This window comes from Dipteris shenzhenensis, chromosome 28 (genome assembly GCF_047967505.1).
Source record: "Dipteris shenzhenensis isolate YYH24624 ecotype China chromosome 28, Dip_SZ_1.0, whole genome shotgun sequence".
NCBI classification, from domain to species: domain Eukaryota; kingdom Viridiplantae; phylum Streptophyta; class Polypodiopsida; order Gleicheniales; family Dipteridaceae; genus Dipteris; species Dipteris shenzhenensis.
The window spans coordinates 3,593,415-3,616,781 of NC_141623.1; the positions used below are offsets into that span (position 1 = coordinate 3,593,415).

The 23,367-nt window shown below is 41.3% G+C and overlaps 1 protein-coding gene across 3 annotated transcripts in view; it reads left to right on the top strand.

Moving 5' to 3' along the window:
- Positions 1-17,771: 17,771 nt before the first annotated feature.
- Positions 17,772-23,367, top strand: part of THO5 (THO complex, subunit 5) — a 149,145-nt gene continuing 143,549 nt past the window's right edge. For all 3 annotated transcript variants that reach the window (XM_087399312.1, XM_087399311.1, XM_087399313.1), the window contains exons 1-2: positions 17,772-18,048; positions 18,200-18,490. In XM_087399312.1, the coding sequence (XP_087255438.1) occupies positions 17,893-18,048; positions 18,200-18,490 (447 nt within the window). In that variant the 5' untranslated portion in view covers positions 17,772-17,892. The remainder of the gene's footprint in view (positions 18,049-18,199; positions 18,491-23,367) is intronic.

The window sequence follows — 23,367 nt, forward strand, 5'->3', positions numbered from 1 at the left end:
CACACAATCAAGAGTTTGCTCCTATAAGCTCCACATAAGCAAAAGCATCAGTGCTAATTGAGAAGAGATAGAGAAAGAGAGAGAAACAAACTAAGAACCCCAATGTAAATAAACTCTAATACACTATAGAGAGTCCTTCTATCCCCCTTACATAGTCTAGTTGCCTCCTTTAGGTTGAGCATGCGAGGAGTACCACTTGGTCACAATGATTGTCACATATTCCGGTCTATGGCTTTCTTCATCCAAAACCTCATTTGGATCTGCAAGCACGTGACATTTTTTGCAAACACTACATGGATTGTCACATGAATGCTACATTCCCCATGAGGTCACACCCATCTCTTGCATCAAAGCCTTTGTCAAGTCAACCAATTGCTTGCTCAAAGATGACCCAACCTCCTCTACTATAAAAGCGTTCCACAATCTCAACCTCCCCATGGCCATATCCAGACCTAATTCCTTTAGATATGCATTATATTTCACATAATAAAGGATTTCCAAGAATAAATCTACCTTTGTAACCTCAAAAAATAGTGAAATTTGGTCCTTATGTCCCACACTTGCCCTCATGCTTACATGCCTAGCCTCAAAAAGATTTGTGGTAGGAGTAAACACACCAAATTTATCTTGTGAAATAAACCAATAACCCCAATGAAAAGTTCTCATATCTCACCAAGCTAACCAAGTTTCCAATGCTAGAATCTCACCTTGCATGGCATGGCCAACATGCAACATTTTTTTGAGCTCATTCCAATAGCATTCACGTTTCTTCATTTCCTACACATAGCTGGCCTATAAGAGTGCATCTCAAGCTTGATGCATCTTGCTAACATAGCTTTCAAAAAGAAAATGTTTTCAAAGACCCCTCTTGAGAAGGACTGCCCAATTGCTCTATAGTACTGACCTCAACCTTGAAAAACATTTAACTAAAATGGGTGATCGTGCTCTAAACTTGGTGGAGAAAATTAGCCATAACTTCTAAAATTCTTACATTAATGCATGTAGCGTTATTACATTTGAAACAAACATGATATATCTGTAAATAATATCTTTGTCATTTGATTTGATATGCTAGATGAACCCATTCAGATTTTGCAATCAAAAGTTATAGGCTGTCAAAGTTTTATGCTATAATAAGCTGCGTTGGCGTGGCCTATTCAAGCATGAAAATTTTGATTTTTAATGATCTATTAGAAGACTAAAATGCACTAACAGAAGGAACTTGGAAAGGTGTGGCTTGTTCTAGCATGAAAATTTTAACTTTTAATGATATCCTAGAAGACTAAAATGCACTAACAAAAGGCACTTGGAAAGGTGAATTTTTTAACCTAGAGCAAGCCACACCGGTGTGGCCTTTCTAGGTTAAAAAGGTTTCCTTTCAAAGTGTCTTTTGTGAGTGCATCTCATGCTTCATTTGGCTTGCCAACGTAGCTATAAAACTAATTTTTTAAATGCTAGAACAGGCTGCATCGGCACGGGGTGTTCCAACATAAAATTTTGATAGTCTATATAATTTTATTGGAAAATCCAAATGGGGTTATCTCACATATCAAATCAAATGGAAAGACATGATTTACACATATATCATGTTTATTTAAACATTTAATATAAAGTTATATACATCAAAATAAGCATTTTATAAAGTTATGGCTAATTTTCTTCACCAAGTTTAGAGCATGATGGCCCATTTTAGGCTATTGTTTTTCAAGGGTGAGGCCATCATGCTCTAAACTTGGTGAAGAAAATAGGATAGCCCAATTAGACACTCCTTTTCAAAGGGGTATCTTCGAAAAAAATTTATTTTTAAAAGCTATGTTGGAAAGCCATGTCAATCTTGAGATGCAATTTTACCGGCTAACTATGTGTGGCTCTAGCATAAAAAATTTTAGTTTTATAACTATGGTGAAAGACTAAGATGTTAACTATTAACACCCTCAAGGGAACTTGGAAATGAAAATATTTAAATCTAAGTATAAAATTTTGCATTTCCAAGAGCCTATAAGAGTGCATCTCAAGAGCTTGATGCAGCTTGCCACCAACATAGCTAATAAAAGAAAATTTTTAAAGCTAGAACAGGCCAATGCAACCTACTCTAGCATAAAAAAGTTCTTTTTTTTTAAATCTCCTTGAAGACTTAAATGTCTCTTATCATGACTTGCAAAAGGCACTTGGAAATGAGATTTGTTTACCTAGCATGGCCTGTTCTAGGTTTAAAATTTTGGCTTTTCAAGTGCTTTTTGTGAGTCCACTCAAGCTTCCTCCAACTTTCCAACAAAACTTTAAAAAAGGAAATTGTTTACAATAGGCCGTACTCATGTAGCTTGTTCTAGCACAAAAAGTTTTCTTTTTTTTAATGTTCTTAAAGACCTAAATGTCTCCTATCATCACTTATAAAAGGCACTTAGAAAGGCAAACTTTTTTAGCTTGAACTAGTTAAGAGTCTTCAAATTCAATGATGGTGAGCCTTTTGGTAGTCCTAGCATGATGGACCCCTAGAGAGCCTAGAAAGATTCCATGTGGGTGGTTGGGCAATGCATAGGGGAGAAGTCACTCAAATTTTAGTGGGCATCATGATGATGACTATTCCCTGATCATCCAATAATTGGAGTAGCTCTAGCAAGAACTCCTATAGAGGGGTTTTTACTCGGCTATGTCATTTCCTTGATTGCATAGATCCTCTACTATATGCATGATTTTTAGTTTGAGAGAGAACCAAAAGTAGTAGTATATTGAGCTTGAGTAGTTTTTGTAGATGGCCAAATGCCACAGAACATTCTTAGGCGATGGAAAACTATTTGATATGGAGAGAAAAGCATAGCCAAAATCTTGTGCAAGCCAAGCCATAGAGAGGTTGTCACTTGTAGAATTGCAACAAAGTCAGTCAAATATAAAGAGCTACTAAGATGGGTCTCTGTAGATTACTTTTGGTCATTTTGCCTTAGCTTGCATTCATTTTTCTTTGCCTCACTGAGTCACATCATGTGCTTTTTAGCTGTCTTTCAAACTAAAAATATAGAGGAATACAAGGTAGATGATCATAGCTTTGACGGTCCTAAACAAAGTTGATGACATGGTACATGTGCATCATACCCTTTGGAAAAGCCATGGACATCAAGCAATCATGGAAGACTCAATATTAGGCTTGACGTAGAACCAGCTGCAATGAACAATCCCCATGAACTTGGTGATTTGATGAATCTCACCGGTCTAACCTTTTGGAAGAATCAACTATGGGGAAGCATTCCTCCTTAGCTTGGGAACATAGCCAATCTAGTCACTCCGATGACTTTGGCCTTGTATGATGATGAATTGACACTGCAAATCCCACCAAAGATACCAAGATACAAAATTTGTAATTTCTAAAATTTTAGGTGAGCAGACCTACCTGAGAGGCTATAGTCTAGGTGAGCAAACCTAGGCAAGTGTAGGTTATATATATATAGAGAGAGAGATAGGTACATAGATGGAGAGAAAGAGAGAGAGAGAGAGAGAGAGAGAGAGAGAGAGAGAGAGAGGGCGGGAGGGAGGGAGGGAAAGAGAGAGGGAGAGAGGGAGAAGGGGGGGATATGCTTCAATAATGTATGCACAAAGGATCATGCGCCATGTGCACAATGTTCAATTATAATCACCAAGTTGCATGAAATACAAAAATTGGTTCAATTAAAGTTTAGAAGCATGATGCACTATAGCTAAAGGAAACCACCCAAATGCCAAAAAGAAGGATTGAGACTATGAATGGGGCTTTGTTTTTTGAACTCTTGTAGTCAGTGGAGCTTGTGACTACTTACATTTGTTATTGTGGTGCAATGTGTGTGGAGCTTATGACCCATTGCATTTATTATTGTGGAACTTATGACCACTTATATTCATTGTTGTAGAGCTTATAACTGATTATGATGACAACTTTGATCTTTCTGCCTGTCTGGTTTTCTACCATGGCTTTGAATTCTTGAAATTTGGAAAATACTTTAAATTTCTCATTCAGAAAATAGACCCAACAATATTTGCTATAGTCGTCGATGAAAGTAAAGTAGTAAAGTGTACCATTGATGCTGTGGGTCTGGGCATAATCCCATACATCTGTGTGAATCAAATCAAGAATACCTCGTGCTCAAGAGGTGCTTCTCCCAAAGTTGGTTAGCTTTTGTTTACTAAAGCAGCATGCTTCATAAACTTTTCCAAGAAACTGTAGCTTAGGAATCCCAATTGCCATATTTTGATTCCTGAGATCTAACAAGCTCTTGAAATTAACATGACCATATCTATTGTGCCATTTTGTGGATAGTGGCATCTATTGCGATTGAGCTGACATGGCATACTGACCTGGTATTGTAGCTAGCATTCTGTATAAGTGTCCTTCCTTGACACCTTTTCCTACTAACTGAAATCTTTTGGATTTCTCTTTGATAGTGCATTCATCTCCATCGAAGATTACTCGATAGTTGTGTTCTGTTATTTGACCTACTGACAAGAGGTTCTTGCTAAGCTTCAGAATGTAGAGTACATCTTTCACCAATCCTTTCGTACCAATGAAATTGTTCATATAGATGACATTCTTTTGACCGTCTAATGGTTTTAACTCTGTGAACCATTCCTGATGATTTGTCATGTGATGATGCACTGATGTCGATGTACCAAGGATCTTGTTCTGCTTGGTCGGCTTGATAAGCTGAAATCCTCTTTTGGATTGCAATCAGTGTCTAGGTTCACTGTATTAGTTCATTGCATTTCCTCGTTTGCAAGAAACATATTCCCATGTTCATTTGCAAAATGACTATGACTAAAATGTCCACCACGATGATTTCCTCTGCCACGGAAATTCCCTCGATTACTACTGGATTGACTGCTTTGGTCATACTGCTTCTTGCAGCAATCTCTTTCATAGTGTCCAAACTTATGACAGTAGTTGCATTGGATGTTTGACACATTGGTGGATGCATTTCCTCATCCTTAGAATCTTCCTCGATTGGAATGATTTTCTCTTTGTTGATTCTGATGTTGACGATGCTGATTTTGACTTTGCTGATGATGACCACTTTGCTGGAATGATCTACCTCTACCTCTACTTTTGTCTGAAGCTATGAATGCCTGATCATTAGAATGACCTTTGCATGCATGAATGGCTTGAGTCCTAAGTTCTTCACCACGTAACCCTGACTGAAGTTCTTCCAGTGTCGAAATTTGCCATTGGATGGTAATACTCTGGACTAGATTCTTGTATCCCTCTCCCATTCAGGATGACTTGAACCATTTCTGTTGGATTCATAGGCTCTCTTGCTGCTGTGAGTTGATTGTTGTAGTCTTTGATCTCGAGTTTGAGTACGTAAGCATGATCAGTTTCGCTGCTGTTGCGAAAACTCTGGTTGATTTGGTTTCTCAGTGTGAGAATCCTAGAAGTGTTCTTAGACTCATAGAGAGCTGCGAACATATCCCATGCTTCTTTTGATGTCTTCATGGTGTTGACTGCCCTAGCATAACATCTTGCACATTCTGCTTGATCATATGATATGCATACTTATCCTTCTTATCCCATTCTGCATGTGCTCAAGTGATGGCAAGATCTGCTTCAGGTGCAAATTTTGTTTGTATAGTTAGAGATCCCGCTATAGATCTTGCTGCTTGATACATCCCCTGAATCTGAGGGCTTCTACTCATTTCCTCCCAGCCATGGTTTCGTTGTGATCCCCTCGTCATAAGTACCCTTTCTTTTTTCATCATGCTGAAGATCACTCTCTGGAAACCTCCCCCAAGCCCAATGCTTGTAAAGTGGCCTCTTCTTTTGGTGCCATGTGTCCCACAAGGGACCTTACCCTTCTATCCCCCTCATGGGCTCTCCTTTGCACCTCTTAATTAATGTCTAGGCCTAGGCGTGACCCTAGACCCAAACCCTCTAGGCCTCACAGTATGCAAGCATCGTCAAGCCCTCTGGTTTCCCACCTAACCACAATCACAATACATGGTTCCGAGATTATGGCTAACGTAACATTCCCTTCCCCTTAAGAATGGTTTACGCCCTCGAAAACAAAATTGGGAAACCTCTTCTGGAGACTACTTACCCTTTCCCATGTTGAACTCTCTTAAGAACTATCTTTCCACTTAACTAGACATTCTTGCCATATAGTATGTCGCCTTCTTTTTTCTTGTCTATCTAAAATTCTTTCTAGTTCATGTGGTAAAGATGTGGGTTCAATGAGTTCAACTAGGACTTCATTTACAATGAGATTATCATCATCTTCTAATTTTCTTTTTAGCCTACTAACATGAAAAACTGGATGTACTCTACATCCTTTAGGTAAGGCTAATTTGTAAGCAAGCTCTCCAATCCTCTTAAGTATTGTGAATGGTCCACAATACCTAGGAGAGAACTTCGGACATTTACCTGTCTTTAGAGATTCAGAAGATTCAGGTACCTTAAGGTAGACTTTCTCATTTACTTCAAACTCCAACTTTCTACAGTGGGGGTTTGCATAACTTCATGCTCTATCTTGAGCTCTTCTTATGTTATCTTTAGCTAACTTAAGCATTTGATTCATATCTTCAAGAAAGTCTTTGGCCGCTTGAACCTTCTCTTTTTCGAGTCCCACTATCATTGGGGCTCTTGGTTGAAATCCATACATCATCATGAATGGACTAAAACCTGTAGCTGAATGTTTGGCACTGTTATATGCAAATTCTAATATGAGCAATTATTGTTCCCAATTAGTTTGCCATTTACTTACATATGCTTGAAGCATATCCTCAATGATCTGATTGACCCTTTCAATTTGACCATCACTCTGTGGATGAATCCGTGGTGCTCATATTCAATGAAGTTTCCAACCTCTTAAAACACAGCCCTCCAAAAATGGCTATTAAATTTGCTATCCTGGTCGCTAACAATATCGGTTGGTAGCCCATACAGTCTATAGATATGTTTCATAAATAGCCTGGCTAATTCTGGAGTTTTAATATCTTCACTGATAGGAATAAAATGAGCCATCTTGGTCAACCGATCCACAGTTACCCACACAGAGTTGTGCCCCCTCTATGTCCTAGGTAATCCTACTATGAAAATTTATGGAGATGCTTTCCCATTTGCCAAATGGAATCTCCAATGGGTGTAGGAGACCTCCTACCTTAAGGCGTTCAGCCTTATTGACCTGGCATTTTTGGCACTTCAATACATATTTTTGGACGTCCTTACGTATTCTAAGCCAAAAGAATTGTCTTTTCAGAAGCACATATGTCTTCTGAATTCCTGGGTGTCCAAGACTCGGACGATCATGACATTCAAAAAGGATTTAGCGCCTAATGTCATTATCATCTGGGACACATACTCTACCCTTATAGAGTAGGTAGCCATCTTCAATAGTATGTTTTTTCCACTTGAGTCCTTTATCACCAACCTGTGGTGTGTCGCCATTTCCAGGCGACTCCTCAGTAAAAGCCTCTTGAGTTGGATCCCTATTTTTAATTGCTTTCCATATTTCAAAGAAGTGAGGATCAAACTCACATTTCCCCTTTAAGGACTCTAGGAAATCATTCTGAAATTGGGTAAAACTCAATTCATTAACAATTGGCATTCGGCTAAGAGAGTCTTCTCCACATTGAACTTCCCTTTCCTATATGTCAATTGTATATCAAATTCTTGCATTAACTCTGTCCATCTAGCTTTTCTACCTTTAAGCTCTAGCTGATTACAAATCCATTTAATGCTCTCCTGATCAAAGATAATCTCAAATTTTGCACCATATAAGTAGTGCCTCCACTTCTTTAAAGCATAGACTATAGCATATAGTTCCTTCTCATATGACGAGTAATTCTATTGGGCACGATCTAACTTTTTGCTTTCAAAAGCCACTGGTCAACCTTTTTGTATAAGTACCGCCCCAATAGCAAAATCATTGGCATCTGTCTCAACCACGAATGGTTCATTGGGATCCACTACTTTTAAGACAGGAGTTGCCGCTATAGCTACCTTTATTTTTTCAAAACTTCTCTTTTGAGTTTCATCCCATATGAAGGTGCTTCCCTTTCCCTTAAGCTGGTCCGTCATCGGAACATCAATCCTAGCGTAATCTTGGATGAATCTCCTATAGAATCCTGACAAACCTAAGAATATCTGTAATTCTTCTAGACCCTTACTTTATCAAAGTCTATACAGACCCCTTCTTGGGATATTATATGTCCCAAGTATTTCACTTCTTTTGCAAAGAATTCACATTTGGATTCTTTAACAAAGAGTGAATTATCTCTAAGCAGTTGGAACACTTTTTGCAAATGTTCCAAATGCTTTTTTTTGGTTTTACTATAAATAAGGATATCATCTAGAAATACTACAGCAAATTTCCCTAGATATGGCCTTAAGACACTATTCATAAGTGTCATGAAAGTTGCTGGAGCATTTGTTAATCCAAATGGCATTACTTTAAATTGATAATGTCCATACCTAGTATGAAATGATGTCTTAAGGACATCCTCTTCCCGAATTCGTACTTGGTGATATCGTGATCTTAAATCAAATTTAGTAAAGTATTTTGCCCCTTGCAATTGATCAAAGAGCTTATCAATGCGAGGCATAGGATACTTATTTTTTATGGTGATTTTATTTAGTGCTCGGTAATCTATGCATAAACGCATGATACCGTCCTTTTTCTTTACCAATAAAACTGGTGCAGACCAAGGTGAGCTACTTGTTTGGATTTGGCCCTTCCTAAGATATTCTGTTCACTGTCTTTCGACCTCACATTCCTCCATTTGACTAAGCCTATATGGGGGTTTACAAATAAGGGTAGATCTAGGAATTAAATCTATTTTATGATCTACTTCTCTCTCAAGAGGTAAACCATCAGGTAAATCAGACAAAAAAACATCGTTAAATTCAAACATTAAATCATTGCAAGAAGATTTATACTTTTTAACATTATGAAAAACAACATTACTTCTTTCCAATGCAGAAGGCATAAAATCACCAATAAAAGTAAGTTCACAAAGATATGCCTCGCATTCTTCTTGGTGTAGTAGTCGTTCCAATTCCATCGAACAAATAAGAGGAGAGTTAGGCACATTATGTTCTCCTTGAATCTGAAAGACTCTACCCTCTTTTTCAAACATAATGGAGTTATTAAGATAACTCCTCTGTAAGCTATGCCCAAGACTATACAGCTATTCTCAACCAAGCACTACATCTGTTTAGTTGAGATGCATGATTCAGAAATCCAAGGCATCCTGATAGCCATGAATATCCACCTCTACACCATATATCATGGTGTCCCAAACATTTTTATCACTGCCCTTCACCAAAGAGACCACATACTTATGGGCACTAGGACTCTCAGGCAATTTTAATTTCTTAACTAACGAATGGTTTAAGAAATTATGTGTTGCACTATCATCGATCATCAATCTTACTCTTTGCCCCTTAATTTTTCCATGCATCCTCATTAAATCATGAGGACCAAATGTGGGCTACCACATTGTCGATGATAGACAGCACATGTGGGTACTATCCTCATGATAGACCTCTACCTCAGTGTACTTTTCAGTACCATTAAGTGGCAACACTTACACCACATGCACTTGTCTTTGTGGAGGTCTATTTGGGGCTTTAGCTCCTGCTAGTTTATTTTTAGGGCAGTTCCAAGCAGCACGGTCTTTGCCCAAACATTTGAAGCAAATATTTTCTTGCCTGGCTCTTTCATAATCCTCTTTCTTCAAGAGAGGATAATTTTGTGTTTGAGGTTTCTTAGGTGGTGCTTGAGGAACCTCCTTTTTAAAGTGCCTCTTCCTTTTCAAATTGGGAAATTTATTGAACTTTGGAACAAAACCTGTTTGCTCTGAAGTTCCAACTCTAAATTTCCCCATCGTATCATCGTATATTTGGGCATACTTAATGGCTTCCTTAAAGGTTTTTGGAGAATTTCTTTTCACCTCAACCTTATAAGTGTCTTTGAGACCTCTCACGAAACCCCTTATCTTTTGGAATTCATCAATGTCCTTCAACTTAAGGACTACCTCCCTATAGTTTGCTATGTACTGGACTAGAGTGTTTTTACCCATAGTGCAATTGTCCCAAGCCTCCCACGCTCTTTCTAATTTTATTTTCTAGTAAAAACTCTTTTAGGAAAGCTTGTCTAAACTCAGTCCAATACCTAGGAATTCTATTGCTCTCCTTGAGGATCATCCACCATTTATAGGCTTTATTCCCAAGGGAAAGACTTGCTTCCATGACGTGATTTTTAAAAGGAGTATTCTTGAGTCGATGGAAGTCTTGCCACTTTTGCAAGAATGTATTAATTGCATCTTTGTTATGCTCCATCTCTTCCCCATTGAAAATTGGCGGTTTTTAGTCCTTAAGGATGTTCGAGGTTTCTCTAAGTCGAGAGGTAGACTTCTCAACTTGATTAGGAGGAATCGGTGATTTTTCAGTAATAGATATTGATTGAGAATCGGCTATCTTAGTTACAGCTTCAGCTAGGGTTTTTAGTGTTTCACTGATAATCCCTAACTGTGTTTCTATATTTTGCATTCGAGTTTCAAGTTTAGTGAATTCCGTATACGGAATTCCATAATCACTGTAATTAATATCCTCCATTTCCACATTATCCTCTTGATTTTCAATTTGCACCTCCTCATGTGTTTCCTCTCCAACTATTGCTTTTCCCTTTCTAGCCCTTTCCTTAGCCTCCCTAATCATACCATCCCTTTCTGGAGTGGTCATTATAAAGACGTATATTTTTCAAAAATTATAAAGCAAGGTGCTTTATGTCAGAGAGAAAAATGTGATGCCCACTTCCCTGGTATTTGTTTGAGGCGTTGGATTCGTCTTGAAAGTCGTCTCGTTTTCTTTAATTCGCACCTTCTCACTTTCTTTCAATTCACAATCCTTCAATCTTGTTTCTTCCGTTTCCCTCGATGTAGAACTTCGAACTCCTCAACACCTTCTTCTTCTTTCAATTTGGCGAGGCTAAGGAGTTTGGAAAGAAGAATGGGGTGAAAAGACTTTGAAAAGAGAGGGGGGGTTTTAGACTTTAGAGAGGGGTTTTTTTTTAAAGGATGATGTGGCTTTTTCTAAAGGTCAAAAGACTAAGCTTAGATGATGTGGCTTTCAATAAATCTCTGTGTGTTTATGCAGCGTGCAGGTCGATTTCTTCTTGGAGCGCCCTCAAATTCTTATTAGATCAAGAGATAGGGCTTGATCTAGGTGGTTGGGCAAAAGGAGTGCAAATGTACTCAATGATGATGTGGCAGTTTGGGTCACATGTAGGGGTGTGCCTGCCAAGGGACGTGTTAGTGGATCAGTGATGATGTGGCAACTGGGTGCACATGCAGTGCATAGTGTGCTTGCAGAGGGATAACTGTGCCTGCAGGGGGTCAGTGCTGACTAGACAGCTGAGGTGGCACAGACTAACCCAAGGTCTGTTTGACTAACCCATGGTCTGATGATGTCAACAAGGGGATTAGAGTGCCATGTGGCACTGATGAGGTGGCAATTGATTGGGCAATGATGACATGGCACATGTGACGTGTCTACTGACATGGTAGATGACATGGATGCTGTCATGGCAGAGATGACGTGTGGTAGATGATGTGGTTGCCACCGTGGTAGATGATGTGGTAGTGTGGATAAGGTGTGCTGATGTGGCAGTTAGAGAGGATAAGGTGCCATGTGGCACACTGTAGACCAAACCTAGGAGTGTTAACCTAGGTGACACATGTCACTAGGAGAACCCTTGGGTGAGGGGATAAGGTTGATTGACGGAATCTATAAGATTCTGATAGACTCTTTGCAATTCTGTTCCTTCTTCATTTTTGCATGAAGCGCTGAGGCCGGTGGAGAAAGCTGTCGCCCCGTTTGGACGAGCCCCTTGCGCATTTGAAGGTGGTCGAGCCTCTTGAGAGCTAGCCTCCTGCAGCTAGCAGTGCTGTGGGAGATCGTTTGCTGAAGGGGCGCCATGTGCAAGGCCTAAGATGCCATGAGGAGGCCCTTCGTCGTAGGAGGCGGCTATGGACTGCTGGTTGTTGAGGGCGCAGTTGCTTGGAGAAGCTGGCTTGGCGAAGGAGCTCTCTGCAGTAGGTTGCAGTGGCCGTTGGTAGACTCGTAGTGAGCAACGCTATGCTTGAGACGTTGTGCAAGGAGCCGCCAAGAGCGTTGTTGTAGATGGCGATGGGGCAACTTTTGTTTGCAAGTCTGGGAGGTGGCTTGATGTAGGCAGCGTATGGAAATGCTGTTGAAGAAGTCGTGGGATGCAAGAAGGAGGCAGCCTTGGAGAGGCTCATAGGTTGTCTATTGGGAGTCGCCTTGCGTTGAAGGTCGTATGGAGGTGCAGAGTTGAGCTAGCCGTTCTGTACAGGTCTTATGTGAAGCAGCCGTCGGCTGGCAAGGTTTTCTGAGGAGCTCGTTTAGGGAGCTTGCATACGTTGGCGTTGCATAATGGAAGAGGTGGCTGTTGGACCACCGAGGGAACTGCTGTGAGACAATTTGGCCTTTGGGTGGTGCTGCTCGTCTGGTTGAAGGTCGTAGGTAGTTGTAGGCTCGACGCTTTGTTGTAGAGTAGATGGATTGCTCGAGTAGAGTAGCTTGCTGCCTTGTAGAGTGATGGATTGGAGCGAATGGCTAGATCATTGTAGGGGTGTAGTCCCGTGAGGCCATAGTTGTTTGTTGCGCTATGGCTCTCATCGAGCCAAGGAAGCCGAGGTTGTTGATGAAACCTTAGCTGCTTGTTGGAGCCTGTTAATAAGGCTTGAGTAGTCATTTAGGCCATAGAAGATGGGAGCTGAAGTATGGGCCTTTGAACATTTGAAACTCTCTCAAAGAATATAAGTTTCTCTCCCTCACAATGAAATCTCACAAGGCAAAGAAAGCATCGGACTTTCTCACTAATTTAGTGAAGAGTAGCTCCCTATCTCTTACACTCAATCTCTCAAAGAACTCTCTCACAAAATGAATGGACGAAATTTTCTAACAAGTGAACGAAAATCATCTTTCATCAATTGAATGAAAGAATGGAAACACTCAATCTTTTGATCTCTCTCACACTCTCACGAATCGCAATGCCTCAGCGAAAGGCAAGGGAGCTCTGAAACCATGATAAAATATGAAGAGGGAGAGGAGAAGAGTGGAGATGAGGAGAGAGGGCACAGCTAGAGAGCACACCACAAATGACTAATTGTACACTAGATTTAGTTGAAAATGTAGAATACATACAAACTCATTTAGGGTTAGGGTTAGGGTTAAGGCATCTAACCCTTTCCTTTATATCACTCTATAAGGTTAGTGCTATGCACATATGATCACATGATGATGCTATGCACACATGATCACATGATGTTGAGCGTGATCTCTCAACAGTGTTCACTTCTTAATCTTGCTAAAGAGTTTAGTGGGGTGGGGAGCTGTCGCTTTTTACCTATACCAACCCCCTTCAATAACATTGAAGAGATTGCTAGAATCCTCAATGCCAAATGGAAACAAGCTCTCATGGCAAAGCAAGTTTCCTTTAATTTAGGGCAAAGATGTACCTAAACGATATGCCACTTTCCTCTAGCTCATTCTGCATAAAGCAGTTTGGACCAATTACAGAAGTGAGAGAATATAGAAAGGGACAAGTTTTTGCACTCAAACAAATATGTCTTCCACCTTTTCATCACTTGCTTTGAGGCCATGAAAGTCTCGAAGTATGTACAAATGCAGATTGGAGAGCCAATAAACTAGAAATCAATCTTACTAGGAGACTCTTGCAAAATGCCTCACTCTTCTTGGATCATCTAGAGAGCACATGCACTTTGGTCTATATGGATTGTGTGGAGTGTCTATCAGTATCAAAATGATTTTGTTAATGCCCTTGATCCTTTCTCATGCTAGTTTGACAAATATATTTCACTCTTTTAAAAGCAATGATTACTAACATTTTTGCTTATCATGTGAGCAGGCCAAGCCTTGATCAACAAATCTACAAGTACAATGAAGCACCCTTTCATCTGCAGGAAGAAGTAGAAGAACATTGCAAGGCTTTTAGCAACAGCAAAGGATTATCAGAGTACCTGCAAAACTAGGACATCCCCCCTCTATTCTCGAGTAAAGAACTTTGAAGCTCCATGAAAGTCTCAGGATATGCTTGCTCCATGAATGTCTCAGGATACAATCGCTAGCTGCCCCAGGCTTTTTGTCTAGAGATCTCTTATTGAAAGATCTAATTTTTGTTGCTCTGTTGGAATCAAACGATGTATGGAACATCAATGTATAAATCTTATGTAAATATATAAACTAATATATGAGAATCTTCAGAGAGGACTAGTGATGCCTTTGGGTACATCTAGAGTCCCTTGTCCACCCATCCAAATGCAAGAAGGCAGAGGCCTTGGGGGAGTAGCTGCTAAATTAACATTCTCTCTCAAGACTCTCAGATATGTTAGTGCTCATCTGGCCTCCAGTGCAATATTTTCTCAATATTTGCCCAAAAAAATAAAATAAAAATTTATCATGCTATACCTTTGAGGTATCCAATTGTCTTGAACCAACACAACACATATTGTGTAAAGGCCTTTCTCCTCTACCCCTCTCATAATCATTGCTCTTATGGATTTGGATTGAATTTCAACATCATCTTCATTGAAAAGCACAATCATCCCATTTCTTGCTAGCTAGCTGATAGGATAGTAGGTTCTTGCATAGATCTAGGACATAAATTTGTTGAATATTGATCTTGTATTTTTTGAAAGATCTTGTGTTTAAAGATTGTATTGTAATCTTGAATGTTTGGGAATGGAATAATTCTTCTTTCAATATGTGCCATTTCTTTGTATTGTATAGTTTATCCATTTCCTCTTGAACGTCCTTGTCGATGTGGAAATTTTCATTTTGCAATGGATCTAACAAGTAAGGGTTCTCAATTGTCTTTACATGTGATATGGTAGTGTAAGATAGACCACGACCATGCACAACTTTTAAGGAGAAGGCTACCCTTTCCATTGTTAGGCCTTGGGATATGTGTATTTTTCTTGCTGTTCCTGGTTGGATAGGGAATTACTCTCTTGTTAGTATGCTAGTTTTCGATGGTCCTATTTGAGCTTCTTTTGCAATGCAAAAAAATTAGGGTTTGTTTGCCCTTTGTAGGCATCTTTGTTATCGTTTCTTGCTTGTAACCCTAGGTTACTGTGTGAGAATTGTATCCATACAACATCCTTCCCTTTGAATGTTGACATCCCTTTGAAGATTGTGTTAGGACCATTCATGAGTCCATCGTGTTGATTTATTTCCAGAGCATAGCTCAAAGAGCATCCCTTCTTTAATCTCTATAGTTTTTTTGAGGTCATCAATTGCTTTCAGGTCATATAATATTTTTTTACAACTACAAGCTGACTCCATGGAGTGATCAATTGCTTTGAGGATATATTTCTTACCTTCAATAGTTTCAAGGATTGATGCATTGTGGTTTTCATCTTATCGTTCATGTAGAAGAGGTGGGGGAAAGTGTGATCTTGAGGTGGTGACCAAAAGCAATTGTTGTTTATGTAATCAGTTTGATCTTGTGTATGAGCACATTTTCCAAAAGAGTTCAAAGTTGTTTTGAATGCAGTATCTTGTTGTCTTGTTGTCTTTACGATTTGAAGAAAAGGTTGGGTCTTGTGTGTTAGTTCCCATTTTACAATATCTAAATAGGACAAATTTAAGTTTCCAACATCCCCAAGGGAACCAAAGAATAGTGTAGGAAAATTGAGCTCTTCACTATGCTTGTCGTGGAATAATCACATTGTCTTTTGCTTTTCACATGGCACCACAAAGTTTATCGTTGACGCATAGTCAAGAACTTGCTCAGCACTAACGAGGTTGTGTATTAGAGTATCAGACTCAACATCTTCTTTCTCTTCCTCTTCCAATGTCCCCTCCATTGTGTCACTTTTAATTGCCCTTTGCTGCTCTTCCAATGTGTGCAAGTGATTTTACCACTCGTTGCTTATAATTACGTTGTTTGTTTTGTAAATGGGGTGTCGGTAGCAATTGCCTCATGGCATTCATGAGAATTGATGGTTGAACATTACCAATCATATATGAGGACTTGTACTCCAATTTCTTTTTGAGCTTCCCTCTTCATCCTAAAGCATGGCAAGATGTTTTGTGTCAGGCATGACATTAACGATGCTACCCTTCATTCCAGGCTGGCCATCGAAACTAAGTTCCCTAATTTGTGTGAACACTAATCTTGGAGACACTAATCTTTCTTCTATTTCATTTAAAAGGTTTACGTCTCTAATTGGTTTATTTATTTGTATTTGAGAAGGTGTAAAGTATTAGGGCATCCTATTCTTCTTAATAGCTTTTTTAAAATCCTTGCATACGTTAATGCCTTTGTATAGAAGAGGGGTTGGAGTTCATTGCACCTTTCAATAATCCATTGGTGGATTTTCCTCTTCAAGAAAAAAGTTCGCTTCTTGAAAAGCAATCGCTCACATGAGAAGCATTCATGACATGGGGTGTCTCTAATAACTTCTATGTATTTTAGAACCTTTTGGGTGTAGTACCAAACATGGACATGTATTCATTGTTGTCCAAATTGCCATCAACAATGATGGAACTTTTCCTCTTGTTTTGATGATTTTTTGATGTTGTTCTCTATCTTGCACTTCGAATGTTTTTTCACGAATTGGAGTATTCCTAGCATGTTGAAAATTATGCATTGCTTCTACATGCAATGCTTGTTTGTTCTTTCTTATATCTCTAATCTTTGTATAATTGTGTGTGTGGACATTTCAATAGAGGGGAAGGAATCTTTAAAGGTAGTAGCTATACTCATTCTCCTAGTTTCATTATTTATTCTTGTTTGCCTCAAACAATATTCCAATTGAGTTGTCACAATTTTTTTATTGTTGAACTCCTTTCGAAATCTGCATGGGAAGATGAACATGTCATGATATTGTATAACTACTCATATTGTGTTCATCTTTGATGAGGAGTTGCTCATGTATTTTTTGTAGTTTATGTTGTTGTTATTGTTGTGATATATCTCAATTGCAAAGTTCAAAATATATACTATGTATTTATACAAAAGTTATTCCACAGGAGAGAAAGTGAGCGTGTTATTGTCTATCACCCAAAAAAAAAAGAATGTCTTGTTGTCCATCAATTTTAAGTAGCCCTCCACGTAGTTTAACTGTGGGGTACAATTGTGACATTGAGTTACTGTCCATCCATGCTTCATTGCTTATTGTGCCTTCAATAATCATCTTTCTAATATCTCTTTTCATTCTATGAACTATGGCTGCTCTAATTGCCTCCTTTGCTACATGGAAATTCAAAGAATGCACTTATTATTTGGATAAAGCTCCATGAAGGAAGAATGCAATTCAAAATCAGTATTGGTATTACAGTGGTCCATCTAGAAGCTAGAACTATGATTTCTCCCTCATGTATGAAAGGATATAAAGAAACTTCTGAGTAATAATTAAGGGAGATGCCCTTCTCTTCAAATACTTGTCCAATGAGTAACATGGATCTGACAAGTTTATAATTTATGGAGTGCAAATGTTGAGTTCATGGAGATATGGGATGCCTCTTTGAAGTGCATATAAAGTCTAATTAGTTTCACATGATAGGCTGTTGCTATAACTTGACCCTAGCGGGGAAGTGCTAACAAACGCACACTCAGTACACTAACTACACTCACTACTCTAAACATACTTACCACTAACACCCTCCACTTACATTAATCTACCAACTAACCATCACCTAATCACCTAATAACATCACCTAAAAAGTCAGCTCGACTTTTAACACTACAAATCCAACAGACATCAAAGGCATTCCTTTGCATTTTCGCGCTTATCTCCTGGCTACTGCACTCTGCGCGTTATACTGAAATTGAAATTGAAAGCGCGTATCTTGGCTACTCCACTCTCATCATCATCGCAGTCACAATGGGGAAATCTGCTTACGATTTCCTTGCCGACACCAGGACCAGCACCGAAGAAATTCTTGCCAAAATGCTTTTCATCAAGAAAGAGGGAAAGAATCGTGCAGAGCTCCGGGAGCTTGTGACGCAGGCTTCCGTCGCGTTTCTTAACCTTCGGCAGGTAAGATTCGTAGCTAGAGCCATCTCAAAATGGGTGAGGACGTCCTGCCTGATCATAGATATCAACGTCCTACTAAAGTTTGTGTGTCTGCGAGAGATGAACTTTTTAGCGGCAAAGATGTGCTAGCTGATAAATATATCGTCACCTGCAGATCAATCGTGTAATCTTGCAAGATGAAGACCGTACTAAACAAGAGACGGAAGCAGCTAAATTGCCAGTAGACCACACCACGCTGCAGCTTAACAATCTGTTGTATCAGAAAAATCACTATCTTAAAGCAATTATTGCCTGCAAAGACTTCAAGTCGAAGTATCCTGACATTGAGCTTGTACCAGAAGAAGAATTTTTCAGAGATGCACCAGAAGAATTTAAGAGCGAGCCATCACTGAGAGATGATCCCCACAAGAGAATGTTGGAGCGCCTCAATTTTGAGCTTTATCAGGTTACACTTGTACCATGTTATTGACATTTTGGCAAAAACCCTGGTGTGGATCTTGGTAGTCGTCATTTGTAACTTTCTAACATCAGTTGTCTCCTTTCATGCATCTATTTTTTGTTTTTATGCTTTGGGAATTTTGCGCTCATGTACTCCTTATATTGTATGAATACTTCCAAGCCCTTCTTTTGACCTTCTAATGGTTTCATCTTTGTGAGTCATTCCTGATGATTTGTCATATGAGATGATGCACTGATTGTATGTGTGAAACGACGTATATGATATGCATGATTTGGTATCGGTGGTTCCATGAGCTGCGCACTTTATCTGGGCCTCTGATCTTGGACAATTCTAAATATTGCCCATTTTCTGTTCGTTCTTACCCCCATGACCTTCAGCATCTGTGCGAAATTCTCATTGGTATAGATGGTACTCCCTTTCAAGGTGACCCTCTTTGTGAGGACCATCTCTTTTATACCTGCATCTTTAAACTTGAGAATCAAGGGTTTCTCTTTTGTATCATCCTTTCCCAGCCTCCTAACATCATCAATCTCTGCATGCTGAACCCCAAATCTTTCATGCATGCAGCTTTCTATTGTGGAGAGGGCTGTGTCAGAGCCTTATTCCGTATTTGGTTCTTTTCATCACAAGTCTGCTGAATGACCTTTGGAGGTGCTTGTCAAGTGCCTTAGGCCAAGATTCCTTTTTGTTCGTGTGGGCATGTATTTTTGCATCCGATCTCCTCAAGGAGTCCAAAGCATTAGAGTGGGAACCTTCATGATCATTACCACCTCCAGCTCAATAGCCCTCGTATTGGAGTCTTGTTCTTCCTATTTCTTCTTCAAGTCATCATTATCCTTTTGCATCACATCTTGTGATTCAATCTGTGCTTTTTCAGGAATCTGAAATATCATCTTGTAGCACCCTTTATCTAGCTTTTGAAGGACATGTCTTTCATTGCATAGCTAGAGGCATTCCTTCATTTAGAGGGTAAATGAAGGTTAGCTCATTCAATGTGAGAGAGAGAGAGAGTTGTATTAACGCCCACGAGAGACCTCGTGGGCCTATGGGACAAAGTACACAAAAAAGCGAACTCATACAAGCCTCAGTGGCTGAAGCAAAGGGTACACTAGGACCCTTGCTGAGTACTAATCTATGTTAACAAAATCATAATCATGATAGAAATAGTCAACGGCAACTGCATAGTGGACGAGATCACAAAGTACACAAAAAAGCGAACTCATACAAGCCTCAGTGGGCTGAAGCAAAGGATACACTAGGGCCCTTGCTGAGTACTTATCTATGTTAACAAAATCATAACCATGAATAGAAATAGTCAATTGCAACTGCATAGTGGACCAGATTAATCTATCCAGTCTCAGTCTCAGCGTGGGGACTCAGAATCAGAATCAGAAACTGAAGCTTGGTACAGTGATGGCTCTCTGGTGGGCTGCGAAGATGTCTCGTATGTGTGTCTGTCGAGCCGTCTCGCTTTGCGGTGGGAGATGCGGTCTCCTCGCTCTCTGAACTCTCTGAGCTATGTCCAGAGTGACTCCTTGTCTTTGTCGGTCCCCCCTGAGGAAGGCTGTGAAAGGTCAAACCTCAATAGAGTGTACTATGATGACTCTTTGTCGCGCATGTGGTCACTATGTCCCTCTCTTGGTGGTACCGTGTCGGCTGCTGATCCAAACTGCTCTTATGTCGGCTAGCTCCTCCTCCTCCACTCCACTATGTCCTGGGGCTGACTCAAATGTATAGAAGTTTATGACGCGTCGCTGTGCCCAGTCATCCTCTGTGCTGTGGTGGTCTGGCCATCCCTTGTTGTTCGTTGATATGTCGCAGTAGTCTCCCTGTGCCGACGCATCTCCATCGGATAAAGCCCCCGATACGGACCTAGTCATGGAAATGAATCAGTTGTGATAAAGGGCCGAAGCCACTCCCCTTCAGGTAGAGATAGTGGTAGCGCCTCGTATCTTGTAGTAGGCTGGGCAAACACAAAGAAAATGCTCCTCTGTCTCAACCACCCCAACATACATAGCGTGCATACCTGTTGCTCTCTGGGTATGCCTGTTGCTCTCCGAGCCTCGATCCTTAGTTGATGGGACGAAACCCGCAGTTGACCCCAATGGCAATCCTCATTGCATGGGAGACTCGTCTGTCCTCGAGATACTGGGGTCTGATGACGAATCCCTCCCCTGATACTCTCAAGAAGTGGTTGCGGTAGAACTGGGTCTTCATGGGGAGCTCCTGGTCCTCCCCCCAAGTCTGGGATGTATGAAGCTGGAGGAGGTATAACCGTATGATACGGTTGATCTCATCTTCGTGGGATCGACTCAGGAGGCGCATCCATGCTGTACTGAAAGGGGGAAAGCTTGTCCATCTGGATACCGTGCCTGGCAAGCCTGTAGATATGCGCGCATACCATTTGTCTGCCCTGCTCTCTGCTAGTTGTCTGGATGACTCTAGGGTCAATCTCAGAAGTCTCCAATGGGGTAAGTCCCAGACTCTGTGGATGAAAGTCACTGTTTGAAAGATGGCATCAACCTGGAGAGGTGTCATGGTGAACTCTGCCTGTACTATCTCATGTGGGATTGAGGGCTTACATCGGATCATCTTGGACCCCATCATCACATGTAGCCACTTGAAGCTCCTCCAGTCTGTCCTCGGAAGATTGCATCCCCAAAAGGGTTCTGCATACATGGCAGTCGGTCGCACTAGAGAGAGAGAGAGAGAGAGAGAGAGAGAGAGAGATGTATTAATGTCTTCGGGAGGCCTCGTGGGCCTATGAGACAAAAGTATAATCCAAGGGTAACTCACACAAGCTATTGTGGGCTGAAGCAAAGGGCTTGCTAAGGCCCTTGCTAAGTGCTATGTTGCGAAAACTCAACAACTCAAAAACTAGTAGTCAAGCTAGTACTCAAAACTAGCACTCAAAGTACATAGCCAGGTGCCATGGCGGCTCTCTTGTAGGTTGTGAGGATGTCTCATATCTGTGTTTGTCGGGTCATTTGCTGTAGTGGGGGGCGTAGTCTCTGTGATCTTTGTATCCGGTTGGCCATAACAAGAGTGACGCCTTGGCTCGGATTGTCCCGTTTGAGTAGAGATGGGATGGATTGGCCCTCCATCATGCGTGCTTTGGTCAACCTTTGTATCGTGTGGTCTCTGTGTTGTTGGCTCCATCGCTCCATGCTGTCTGTTCCCGTTGACTTATGTTGTCATTATGCGGCTATCTCCTCGTGTAAGTTTTGGGGCTGACTCGAAAGCATAAAAGTCTGTGACATGTTTATGTGCATAGTCAGCCTTCAGTGGCACTGTCACGTCCTACTACCTGATGTGTTGTGATAAAGGCTCTCTGTGTCGCCACATCTCCATCAAATAGAGGCAAATGCAAACCTGGTCATGAAGTTGGATCTATCTCTACCTCTGCTAGTGTTGCATAGCTTGTATATTCTCTGCTCTCTAGGCATGCCTATGGCTCTCCCTGTCTTGATCCTTAGCTGGTAGGACGAAACCCGCATATGTAAATCGGCTGCCCGTGCTCCCGAAGTTGCTCCTCCAGCCCGCCTCCGCTCCCCTCCCCTCCCCTCCAGCCCGCCTCCGCCTCCCGCGCGCTCCTTGTCCGCCCCCCCGCAATTGCTCCCATCGCCCCCCCACCACCTCCTCCTCGCCCCCCCTCCCCCGCGCCTCCTTCCCCTCCTGTGTCCCTTCCTGCCCCCCTGCGCCTCCTTCTCCACCCCTTGCACTCTCCTCCTCCCCGATTCTCCCCCGGCTGCTGTCCACCCCTCGTCCGTGCCTCCTCCTCCACCCCCGCACGTTTTTCCTTCACCCCCGCTCCTTCTCCATCTGCTGCCCTCCGCCCTGCTTTCTTTTCATCTCTACCCCCTCCACCTCTGCTCCATACTCTCCTCTCCTCCCCCGCCGTTTTGTCTGCCCCCACCCCTCGTTTCTTCCTTCCTTCTTGCGCTGTTTTGTCTTGATCCTTAGCTGGTGGGACGAAACCTGCATCTGTAAATCGGCTGCCCTTGCTCCCGAAGCTGCTCCTCCAGCCCACCTCTGCTCCCCTCCCCTCCAGCCTGCGTTGCTGGCTAGTTATTACGTTTGGGTTTTTTTCCTTGCGAAGAAGGGTTGATTTATGCTAATGGGCAGTGGCCAGGGAGGCTATAGATTGAGGTAACCTGCTGGGAAGTGTTTTGGTTGTTTGATTGCACCAGAGTTTAGCTGTTGAGGGCTTTGTCTTGCAGTTGTTCAGCCGTGTTTGGCTAGTTGGGCACTTTGTTGTGCGATTGCAGGAGTGGTTCAGGCAGTGGATGCTGAGCCTTATTGAGGAGGAAGAGCAGATGTGTGAGTCTCTTGGAGGTGATCAGGGTGCAGGAGAGAAGACCCGTCATGTTGCAGAGCATCAGGATGATCGGACGGATGAGGAGGATGTGGAACTATTCAAGGCACAGATGCAGAGTTTAATAAGTGCTTTTACGCAGTTCACACAGGATCCTTGCTTTGAGAAGATGATGAACTCGATGTGCAGCCAAAGAAAAGGAAGTCTGATGATGGGGATAGGGATGTTGAAGCTAACAAGTGACCACATGTCACTTTTCAGGATCAGCCCTCTCAAATCCCCTATGGTCAGCAGCAGTCTAATACGATTCCGGGACCGACTCAAGGTAATAATTTTCAGTCCATGGTTTCCGGACAGCAAGGAGTTTTGGCAAACCCGGTTCAGCCAGGTTATTTTGGTGGTGGCTCAGTATTTCAGGTTATGGTCAGCCCACAAGCCCAATTTTTGGGAATGCCTGCTAGTCAAACAGTTGGGTTTCAGCCTAGTTTACAGCCCATGGGACATAACATGATGTATGCAAATGTTGGAGTAGCCACAGGGATGCAAG